This window comes from Hemibagrus wyckioides, linkage group LG08, assembly GCF_019097595.1.
Source record: "Hemibagrus wyckioides isolate EC202008001 linkage group LG08, SWU_Hwy_1.0, whole genome shotgun sequence".
Classification (NCBI taxonomy): Eukaryota; Metazoa; Chordata; class Actinopteri; order Siluriformes; family Bagridae; genus Hemibagrus; species Hemibagrus wyckioides.
Window position 1 is genome coordinate 13,977,325 of NC_080717.1, and position 12,267 is coordinate 13,989,591.

Below are 12,267 nucleotides of genomic sequence, written 5' to 3' on the forward strand. Positions count from 1 at the left end.
AGCTGAGCGTGTGCGCCACATCCATTCTTATGGATGGTCAGGAGAACTCTCGTCCTTTTATCTGATTAAGTGATTCAGGAGTCTACCCCAGACAAATGTAAATATAAACACACACTTCACACTGTTTCTTAGTTGCTTATTATCCCTACACAGCTTTCACAAACGAATTAAAAGGCTGATTATACCAATTTTATACCATTATTTAGTCTGTTTAAACCAATTTTATACCATAAAAATGACTCCAGTATGAGAAGGTTTGATGCAGGAATGCTGAAAACACTGTTTTGCGCGCGCGCACACACACACACAATAGCTTGTTTCACTGCTCATGGGAATATTCAAATGAATGCTAAAGGGAAGACAGCCACTGTAATCATTTGTTTACTGTTACTGGTGACAAGCTTGCACATGGCTCCAAGCAAAGTCTGATTTTTTTAAAATTCTGTTAAAAAAAAATTACAAAAAGTTTTGCATACAAAAAGAAGACAATCAATTTATTTGACTGGTCTACACTTCAGATCCAATACTATGTGATTTATGTGCGGTGCATAAGATTTCACATGCTCTATATGCTTAATGCTGGTTCTCCACTCAGCTTGGGTGATGTCTCTCAGAAGTTGGGTAATGTGGCTCGCAGTGTTTTTGGCCCATTTGTTCCAGGCTTCTCTGTCTCTAGAAATGTTTAGAGTTCCATTTTTATATCCTTCTCCCTCATTCAGTGAATTGGAAGAGGGCTGAAGATTCTGATACTGGATCGGTGTGGTCACATTGTTGTGGATGTGCAACATTCCACCAGTGTCCCTCCGCAGGAGGCGGCATGCCACCGGCCAGCCCTCTTCAGAGCTTGGTATCAGTCCTAGATTCACCCGGTCGGCTAGGTCACTCAGGGACAGCTAGGGAGAGTGTGCAGAAAGCATTTAATTCAGAGCATATGTCAATGTTGAATAATGCATTTATTATAAAAACTGAACATAATGTAGTTCTACACTCTCTGGTGTTGACCTCATGTGCCTAAGGACATACTGCATTATTCTTTACATATAAATTGTATATATAAATTATCCTAACTTCATTTACTTTAGCTCAATATGATTAAATAGTTAAATGGTATGCTTTATTTAGAATTATTCAGTACAATTTAATTTAGTAACCTGCTATTTATTTTTGCAGAAATGCTGACAGACACTATCCTGCTTATTGGCTGGTTTATGTAAATGGAAAGCAGCAGAACTATGCATAATGATGATGATAATAATTTTATGTAAAAATCCACTTCAGTTAAGGACTCTCAAGGATTCATGAAGGGTTTTGCATGCTTAGTGGTTTCAAGCTCTTTGGAAATGACACCTTTTTACTGTTAACTGGGCTGAGTCTGTAGACATGAATAAATATCATTCTCCAAATTCATCGGCAGGTGTAGTCAGAGGAACTAAAGGCTCTTGCATTTTAGTTAAATGTTAACTAACACAGCTAACTAATACAGTCTCCTGCCACTGTCAGGTGAAAGGATGCTGGCTGGCTGCTAATAGAGAAGCCACATCCTAGTTAATATCCGTCCACAATGGCCGCATCTGTAACTGGGGCCAGACTTAGGACACCAGTGCATTAATGCATGATATCATCTTTGGCAGAAAAAATCTATTTTGATATCACTTTAAGGTTAATGCTGACTAACAGATCTGGACAACCAATAATTAGTAAAATTTGAAAACCACTTATAATTATTACAGAAATTTATCATTTTCTGTGTGGCTTGGTGGTGCAGCAGGATCCCTGGTTGCTGTCTGTGTGAAGTTTCAGTGTGTTCTTCCCGTTTCTGCTAGGTTTCCTCAATATTCTCCGGTTTCTTTCCCTCTCTGCTGGTAGATGGAGTAGCCATTTCCTGTAGGAATGTGTGAATGTGTTTGCATGTCCAGTCTATGGTATATTTCTGTTTCTTGACTATGAATCCCAGGATAGATTCACAACCTGCAGTGATTCACACCAGGAAAAGCACTTACTGTAAAACAAATAGTAAATGTACTGTTCCCATTTGAGCGAGTAAGGAATAAAATATTTTTATAGGAAATAATCAACCATGAGGTGATGTGATGCAGCCTAATACAGTGGAGAAAAGTCTTTTATTTCTTCTATAACACAGTATCTGGGTTTTTTAGTATTTTTGTTATATTCCTATTTTATCTATTAGCTGTGTTTGTGGATACTGCTGGAAACTGTGAATTTCCCTTTGGGATGAATAAAGAATGTATGTATTTAAATTGTTTATGTTTATGTCATATGTTTACATACACCAGGCAGACTCTGTTGTTGCCTCTTTTTTCTCTCTCTTGAAGTTAATAAAACAGGAAAAATGTCATGTATCAGTGAAACTGGAAATACAAAAGTACTCTACTCTGAAGCCTTTCCTGGAAACCCTGACTGCTACAAAGCAGTGACACTTGAAAAATAAACTTCTCCTAACATCTAATTTAGCATATTAAAGATTTGTTGTATTTCTTTGTTAAATGACAGCATGTTTAAATCCCTATTATTAGATTATGTGAAGTGCTAGCCAAACAAATCCCTGGAAAGTACACAGATTAAATTGGTTTGTATTAAAATTAGTACATTAATGTGAATGCGTGATATTCTCCTTGCAGCTGACACTACTGTTAAAACTGTCAAACTTTATCAACACTTTCTGACCAATCACAATTGAGAATTCAACAGTATAATGGTATAAAAAAAATCTCTGGACAGGAAATGACATTTTTGTCATCATCTTCTGATATTACAAAATGACACAAATGAAATAAAAGTACATTTCAGATTCTGTCTGTGAAGTTAAACACCCAACCCACATACCAGATATAAAATGATAGTTGTAAGCAAATTTGGAAAAATGAAATCTCACTTGTTTGTTGTCTCCTTGATGCACAGTGCAGCGGTGAGCTACTTTATTAATGTGCAGGTTTCTTCGCAGTGCTGAAACTGCGTGTGGATTCCATTCGCATGCGTGCACATGGGCAGCACCGGCGTGTACCAGATATGGCACGGTGAAGTAGCCAATTCCTGACAGAGAAGAAAAATCTCACAGTGGACGTGTGGCTTTGATTGAAGGCCAGAGCTAAATAAGCGTGTAGTGCATACCTGCATACAGGTCAACCACTGTCTCCCCGCTGCAGTCAAAGGACGAGATTCGCAGTTTCTCTGTGATGTTTCCGAAGGAGAACATGCACTTGGTGACATCAAATTCATACCTGGGAAGTGCAAGTGCTTGAAAATACACCTTCATTCATTTGATTCGATATTATTCATTATTCACACTTTAAACAGGACTTCTGTAAGCAAGGTTTTACCTGATGTGATTATCAACATGAGTTACGTAGCTGTCGTCTCCTAAGAGCATTGTTACCACTGGAGTGCGCCACCCATCCTGAGAAATGTGTTTTATTCGCGCTAGGCGCTTCACTCCCAGTGCCTGGGCTACAGCTAACCACAACTCAGAGCCTGGGGGAAAGAACAAAAAGAAAATCAGTCCATAAACAATTCTTTAACAACACCGTGTCAGTTGCCTTTCAGTCAAAAGCACCAACTTAATGAGTCACGTCAGTCTAATGTTGCTGCAAATACAGCATTTACTCATAAGAGGTTTCTACAAAAACAAGACATTTTCTTCATAACACATGGCTATATTAACATATCCAACATAGCAGCAACATTCAATTGTTTTTAATATAACAGCAACCTAAACTTTTTGGAGGCGTATTTTTTCCTTTTCAAGACATTTACAGACGTCCTTAACTAGAATGACCTGCGTCTTTATACAGCTGAGCAGTTGAGGGTTACAGGTGTTACTTAAGCGCCTAGCAGTGGCAGCTTGGAGGTCCTGGAACTGAAGTCAAAACCATCCAATTTGTACCCTACACCATAACCACTTAGCTACCACTTCCCTTTGACGTAATAACACATGATGTCATCAAGTTTGGGCCTTATACACTACTCACAAAAAGTTAAGGATATTTGGCTTTTGGGTGAAATTGTTCACGCTACAGTGATATTATATCATGAAAGTAGGGCATTTAAGTAGAAGCATGCAATGGTGAATTCCTCATCTCAAACAATTTATTGAAACAAAAGCCAACAACAGTGGTGGGTATACCACAACAAAAAATGTCAATGTCTCAATAATTTGTCATGTGCCCTTGACCATCAATTACAGCTTGACAACGACGTCTCATGTTGTTCACGAGTCGACTTATTGTCTGCTGAGGCATGGCATTCCACTCTTCTTGAAGGGCAGCCCTCAGGTCATTGAGGTTCTGGGGTGCAGGGTTACGAGCCTCTACACGGCAACTCAGCTGATCCCATAGGTTTTCTATGGGATTCAGGTCTGGAGAAAGTGCAGGCCACTCCATTTGAGGTACCCCAGCCTCCAGCAGCCATTCCCTAATGATGCGACCTCGATGAGCTGGAGCATTGTTGTCCATGAAGATGAAATTAGGCCTGTGTTGTTCATGCAGGGGCACAATGACTGGATTAATGATGTTATTCAGGTAGTATTGGCTTGTCACTGTACCATTCACAAGATGTAGGGCAGTTCTGTATTGAGTAGACACACCTGCCCAGACTGTAACACCACCACAACAGTGGCTGATGCATAGCACTCTCCTTGATGTCTCCAACATCGTTGGTGGCCAACGTGAATCGACTTTCATAAGAGAACTGCACTGAGGGCCACTGGTCTCTCGTCCAGCGTAAATGGATGCCTGTGCCTGGTGGTGTGGTCAGGTACCCTTGCAGGTCGTCTAGCATGCAGACCACGCTGATGTAAATGGTTTCGAATGGTCTGACGTGATACCTTGGTTCCTCTCACCTCCCTTAAATGTGCCTGGAGTTGAGTGGCATTCATCATCCGGTTCCGCACGGCCCTGTTCACAATGATGCGGTCATCAACGTGGGATGTGGCCAAAGGACGTCCACTTCTATGCCTTTCTGTGACTCTTCCAGTCTCTCTGTGTCTCTGTCGCAACCTATTGATGACCCTCTGTGACACTCTAAGCTCAGTAGCCACTTCCCTCTGAGAACATCCTGTTTGAAGCCTCACAATGGCGAGGTACCGTTGATCAATTGTTAGGTGTGGTCTTGGTCTCATGATGTGAACAGCATGATGAAGAGGACTGTTTAAATACCAATTCTAATTGAACCAGAAAATTTATTGGTCGATTCATGGATCAAACACCAGCTGTGAATTTTGCCGTTAAGCACCTTGTTAGAGAACAGCAAGTTATGCAAAAAGTACTGAAACCCTGAACATGTGCATTCAAAAGTATAGAGAAGGTCAAATTAAGTTCACCTGTAAAGGTTATAGTGCATTTTAGGTGCATCCTGAAATTTCACCTGAAACCCAAATATCCTTAACTTTTTGTGAGTAGTGTATTAGGTAAAATCCATGCAACTTTATACAATGAATGGTCATGAAGTGTTAAATCTATAATGAACTCAGTAATTATGCTGTTTTCTAAGTTGCTCAAAAGCTCTTGGAGACACAACTCCACTTGACTATATACAGCTGCAGAGAGGACATTATTTATAATCTCACTCTCCGGTGCCACCCAGATAAGGATGGGCTCCTTTTGAGTCTGGTTCATCTTAAGGTTTCTTCCTCATATCATTTCAGGGAGTTTTTTCTTGCCACTATTGCCTCTGGCTTGCTCATTAGGGATAAATATAAATTTTATTTTAAACTTAATTTTTATTCAAAAATTAAAAATTTCTGTAAATCTGCTTTGAGAATGTCCATTGTTAAAAGCGTTATACAAATAAAATTGAATTAAATAAAAGCGAAATGCTTTTAAAAAGTACCTCCATGGGTGGACTACTAGACATTTTTCTATCATCTAGCAGGTGTCTATCTGAATAAGCATAAGCTGGGGTACTGAGTAAACTGCCTATGTTACCATTTCTGGAAGCATTTTACTGTAGCAGTTATGGCCTGCTGTTGACGAAGAATAATGATCTCGCTTGCAAATGCAGTGAACACAGAAAGCAGAAGTTACAAACCTGCAGCCTAACCAAATGGACATTCTCAGATCTGTGAAAGAACAGCTGAAGAGATAAGCTAACTGGTATGCAAATGTGCAATATGAGTGATAACCTAATACTGTGGAAATCTTTACTTTTCTGCAAGTCACTGCAAACTAAAACAAATGATTTAACATAAGTATCCATCAAAAACCCTTGGGGTATTTGACAATACAAGTAGCTCACAAATGTTTCTGCCACAGGCAGCTGGATTCTGGATTTTCTGACATTTTAAATATTAGGTTCCTGAATCCAGAAATCCATTATAATCTTAGATTAATAACAAACATCACTGAAATTCACAGCAGTGAATCTATTGCACTCACTAACTTCTACTGTGTGACCACTGAGCACAAACAGCTGCTTCACAGAGCAGAGCTTTCTACTGAGTAACTGCACATGTGGTGCTACATAAAAAGGCTGTGCTGTCTTCAGTAACCCTTGGTGATGTGATTTGATTTTAGTGTACATGGGCTTTGGCGCAGTAGGAGAAACCACTGCTGTTCACTGTGATCACTGGTGTCACATCTCTATCAGCTCCACAGGTGGGGAATCAGTAAATCATGTACACGAGTTCTGGCACTGGTAAGGAGTCTGGCTCTCTACAAACCTGTTAAGTTTTATATCTCTTAATAACATGCATTTCTGTCATGTTACACAACCTTTTCCAACTCCTCCAGTCTGACAGGCACTACAGAACATTGTACACCAAAATTGACAGGTGTAGGAACAGTTTCTTTCCACAGCCAATCAATCAACCCTCATAAACCGCTGACCTTCATTTAAAAAACCATTATTTTATGTCTGTACTTTTGAGGGTCACCAACAGCCGGTACCATATTCCTTGTGTGTGGAAAGACGTACTTGGCCAATAAACCTGACTCTGATACTTCAAGCAGGGCTGTAGGCTAAGTAGTGGATTTTTAAAATCATTAAACTCATTAGGATGTATATACAGCTCTGGAAAAAAATAAGAGACCACTGCCCAATCTCCAGATCTGAACCCTATTGAAAACCTCTGCAATGTCATCAAGAGGAAGATGGATGGTCACAAACCATCAAGCAAAGCTGGGCTGTTTGCGTTTTTGGAAAAAGAGTGGTATAAAGTTCCCCAACAGCAATGTGAAAAACTGGTGGAGAGCATGCAAAAACACATGCATTTGTTTACAAATTATCTGCATTTTGTTTTAGAGGAGATATTAAAGCTCTGCAAATACTGCATGATCTTGTGTTTTTTTTGATGTTTTGTCATTTCCTTTAAATATACACTCTAAATAACAATAGTTATATTTTGAATTTAGGGGAAATATTGTCAGCAGTTCACAAAAAATAACAAACAAAACTGTTCATCTCACCAATACATGCACCTGTAAGAAAAAAAACATAAGAAACTGATTATTTTGCAGTGGTCTCTTATTTTGTTCCAGAGCTATAGAATGTCAAAAAAGTGAACTAACTAACTAACATAAGTAATCATTTGAGAGCTACAGTACAATGACTTACATTTGTTGACTGAAAATTTGTCTGCATTTCTTGAGCTGAGAGACTTGTGAAAATATGATGTAATTTGCAGTAAACGAATGTAGTGTGCATCGATGCTCCCTGGTTGTAATGTGCACTGTTGGATTTTTTTTTAGGGAACAAAATTCAACGCATGCCCCAGTGCAACCGAGACAGCCCTTAAAATGACTCTCTGATCAGTGCCCTGACTACTGAACTAGAGAACCAATAGAGACAATCCCACAGACCCAAGCGCATCATGACCTGAAAAAAGCCCCACACGCTTACTTTTAAAATATTTATATCTCTTTCTAGACAAACTGCAATATTTAATTCATTTAATATCACTGTGCTATGTGCAATGATTCAATTGGCAACACTTTCCTTTCGCAATAGTGACTGGGTTTGTACTTTTTGCTATGTGTAATACACCTGTGTTGGAAATCTTGAAGATAAAAAAAATGTAGAGTTCATGTTCTCCCCATGCCTCATGCAGGCTAATGTGCATCAATAAATTGATGTCCTAATAATGCAGCAGAAATAGAGTGTACAATAAAAATGGATGATATCTACAAGCAACAAATAACAATAGTATGAACTTCATCAATCTCAGGATGGTGCACCTGCTGAATCATGACTTGTATCGTGACTTTGTAGTGAAGAAATACAGCAAAATACACAGACCGAGGTCGTGTCTAAACAAAATGCCCAAGACAAAACAGTTTCTGAAGATGGCTGGAGCTGGACACTGCTGAGCACAAGAAGAAATGTCTACCTGTTGCACATATTAGACATGGGATGATAATGTATGATTACACACTTAATACTGTGGTTTCTGCACACATTATACTTAACTCTGAATGATCAGGACAGATCATGCCAAATCACAAACAATACAATGGATATCAAGTCTACACAACACTATAAAAACTGCAGGTTGTAATGTTTAGTATACTTTAGCAACCAAGAACATTCAAGCAAAAAATTTTTTAGGAAAAACAAACACTTTAGGGAAAAAAGGCAAAGAAAAGTACAATAACCTGGTTGAATAAGTGTGTACACTCTTTTATAATGAGACATGTGACTGTGCTCACATTCAATCTCATGGTCAGGACTATTTATCATACAGCTACAATCCATGAAATTATTCTGATTAATCTCAAATCCCAAATAAAGATAAGCTGTTTCTGTAGGATTTGCCTCACATCATCTCAGTTTCATCTGGCTGCTGTAGCCATGGTTGGCAAAGAGCTTACAAACATGTTTCTGCAGGTATCCATCAGGAGAGGGGTATAAAAGAATTTCCAAAACATCAGATGACCCAGAAAAGGCCACAATCAATAAATGGAGGAAAATAATTCAGCATAATTATATTACCAAGAATGGGACATCCTCCAAAAATGACACAAGGACAAGAAGAAAAGTTATTAGGGAGACTGCCAAAAGAAAGAGATGCAGTACTGGTCACACCCTGTGTCTGATTACTACCTTTCATATTAGTCACATGTCTGGGCTATGATGCAGGGTGGAAGGCATTTCTTACAAAAATAAATATATTGATCAAAATTTTGCTAAAACCTGCACCCACTGAAAACTTGTGGCAAAATGTGTTACAGTCTGATGAGACGCAAGTAGAGCTCTTTGGCCATAATGCTAAAAGATATGAATGAGCACCATTCCCATTCCCATGGTAAAGCATGGTAGCTCTTCTCTGTGCATGTGACAAATAAACATCTTGAAAATTTTTTTGAATCTCTTCAGCTGGGACTGCGGCTCTAATGAAGACAGAGGGACTCAAACATCTGCAAAGACAGTTTCAGCACAAAACCTGCAAGTTTCTCTTACAACTGTAGATGAAAAATGTTCCAGCACAATAACGATCCAAAGCAAAAATCCAAGTAAACAGAGGAACAGCAGCAGAAAATGATCAACATTACAGAATGGCCCAGTCAGAGCCCAAGTCTAAATCCTATCAAAACTTGTAGAATGGGGGTGAAGAGAATGCATTGCAATTTAATAAATCTGGAGCATTTGTGCAAGGATGAGTGGAGTATAACTGCCAAATCAAGATGTGCTTGGTTGGTAGAGTCTTACCCAAAAAATGTATTACAAGCAAAATGTGTTTCAATAAAGTATTAGACACACTTACAGAACCACGTTATTGCACACATCTTCACTAATATACATACATACATATACATATATATATACATATATACATATACATATACATATATATATATATATATATATATATACACACACACACACACACACACACAAACACAAACACTTGACTTTTGTCAAAATGACTGCAACATTACAATTAGAAAACGATCTGATATGATCTTGGTTTCATTTTTTAAACATAAAATCCTGCAAATTGTACAGGGAGATGCTGTTTTTTCCATGATGAACAATAAACATAGTTATGAACAGACATAAAACTATAATTGTAACAGTTACTGATTATGAGCCATTGAAAATAGGGTCATCATTGAAACAACCACAACAACCATCAGCAACAAAAACATCAACAATAACAATTCAATAGTTAAAGGAACTAGACCTTAGAAGTAGAAGTTGTCTTACCAAAATTTTGCCAGACTGCTTGTGAAAAGCATCCATCACCAAACAAAAGCAGATCTCCATGACGCTGCCATCCACTAGGCAGGTCATCTTCAAGATCTCTACTCCACTGCAGTCCTTTAGTCACCACCAGCTCCTGCACAACCTCAATCATTCTGTCTCTATGAGGCTTCGCTTTGCTTTTCCTCGACAGCTGAGTTTAAACATGAACAACAAACACCAAGAAGGCAAATGGGTTCATGGCTTACAATGGCAAGGCATTGACAAACTTCAAATCATTTATGTGACTATGCGATATGACAACCTGTATTTGAACTATTTCACAGGAGCTGTCCTGAGCCACAGAGTTGTGCAGTGTGAGAAGATCCAGGTGAGACAGAGCAGAAGGGAAGACTGGGAGAGTCACTGTTCCATCCGAGTGTTTTTGTACACAATACTGCGGGTCTAAAGCGCCCTTCTCTAGCAGATGTTTTCTATAATAAAAAATAAACAGGAAGGTATTGCTATATACAGTGCTGTGAAAAAGTATTTGCCACTTCCTTTTTTTGCATATTTATCACAGTTAAATGATTGAGATCGTCAAACAAATTTTAATATTCCACAAAAATAACCTGAGTAAATACAAAATGCAGTTTTTAAATGATGATTTCATTTATAAAAGAATAAAAGCTGTCCAAACCAACCTGGCCCTATGTGAAAAAAAGTATTAGGTTTACAGTGTAATTACTTTTTTATATAGGGCCAGGCAGGTTTGGATGGCTTTTTTCCCTTAAGACATAATTTAAAAACTGCATTTTGTATTTACTCTGGTTATTTTTGTGCAATTTTAAAATGTGTTTGATGATCGGAATCATTTAAGTGTGACAAATATGCAACAAAAAAAAAAATCAAATACGTTTTCACAGCATTGTAGTTTACACCGATCAGGCATATGATTATGACCACTAACAGGTGAAGTGAATAACACAGATTATCTCCTCATCATGGCACTTGTTAGTGGGTGGGATATATTAGGCAGCAAGTGAACATTTTGTAAGGATTTGAGCGAGTTTGACAAGGGCAAAATTGTGATCAGAGCATCTCTAAGGCTGCAGCTCTTGTGAGGTGTTCCTGGACTGCAGTGGTCAGTATCTAAAAGTGGTCCAAGGAAGGAACAGTGGTGAACTGGTGACAGGGTCGTGGGCGACCAAGGGAGTGAAGGCTGGCCCATGTGATCAGATCCAACAGACAAACTACTGTTGCACAAATTGCTGAAGAAGTTAATGCTGGTTCTTATAGAAAGGTGTCAGAATACACAGTGCCCCTGGTCAGGGCTGTTTTGGCAGCAAAAGGGGAACCAACACAATATTAGGCAGGCGGTCATAATGTTATGCCTGGTCGGTGTGTTATGTGGATACAGCATTAGTGACTATGTTAAACGGGTAGTACATGACGTCACTTACCTGTAAAGCTGTGCATAACGCTGTGGCACTTTCAGGGCAGTGATGTAATCCATTTGTGAGCGGGTTCTGTGGAAACAAAATCAAAGAGCAGAAGTGAAAGGCTGATACATACGAATCTTACTAAATTCCTAAAAGAAAACTAATGGCAACAACCTAATCCCATATGTATCTGTTATTCTGCCCTGGTAGTGGAGAGCTACTTTGTTCACCATGCGAACAGATTATAGCGGGTTTACTGGATTACTGAACACAAGTGTGGATCCGGATCTTTTGCACTAACCTGTCCTATCATGCACCACGTAATTGTAACAAATAATGAACAGTACCACATCTGGCACCGCTGTATACATTAAAGAGCTTTAATATTAAAGTGAAACTTACACACTAACTAACATCTAACTAACTAATTAACTAAGTAGCAGCATTTAACTCACTCCGGCACGTACACATAAACAACATAGTGTGCGTTTGGATTTAACAACCCGCTAATATATGAACTTACATAAAGTGTGTTCTAAATTGTTATATAGCACATATTTTTAATGTACTAACTCAACACAGCTCAGTATCTTGTCTGAGCCACAACTCCTAGCCGGAAATATTATGCGTTACACGTCACCGCGTCACTTCCGGCTTTCGATATAAAAGAAGCTGTTGTATATACTTTATATAT

The 12,267-nt window shown here is 38.7% G+C and overlaps 1 protein-coding gene across 2 annotated transcripts; it reads right to left on the reverse strand.

Moving 5' to 3' along the window:
• Positions 1-365: 365 nt before the first annotated feature.
• Positions 366-12,238, reverse strand: trmt12 (tRNA methyltransferase 12 homolog). Of its 2 annotated transcripts, none has more exons than XM_058397640.1 (8): positions 12,097-12,238; positions 11,595-11,660; positions 10,457-10,625; positions 10,156-10,345; positions 3,339-3,489; positions 3,130-3,239; positions 2,894-3,051; positions 366-893 (listed from the first exon to the last, which is right to left on the reverse strand). In XM_058397640.1, exons 2-8 carry the CDS (start codon positions 11,645-11,647, stop codon positions 495-497), a joined length of 1,230 nt encoding a protein of 409 aa, XP_058253623.1. In that variant the 5' UTR covers positions 11,648-11,660; positions 12,097-12,238; the 3' UTR covers positions 366-494. The 2 variants fall into 2 exon arrangements, with proteins under 2 accessions (XP_058253623.1, XP_058253622.1); XM_058397639.1 differs by lacking the exon at positions 12,097-12,238 and adding an exon at positions 11,748-11,993.
• Between the last annotated feature and the right edge of the window lie 29 nt (positions 12,239-12,267).

What these genes read in the sequence shown, in the direction of transcription:
- trmt12 (XM_058397639.1), bottom strand. Translation starts at nt 11,806, where the DNA reads ATGGTGAACAAAGTAGCTCTCCACTACCAGGGCAGAATAACAGATACA. An exon ending in ACAGATACATATGGGATTAG is followed by an intron (nt 11,661 to 11,747) that starts GTTGTTGCCATT and finishes TTGTTTCCACAG; the next exon opens with AACCCGCTCACAAATGGATT. An exon ending in CATGTTGATAATCACATCAG is followed by an intron (nt 3,240 to 3,338) that starts GTAAAACCTTGC and finishes TGCACTTCCCAG; the next exon opens with GTATGAATTTGATGTCACCA.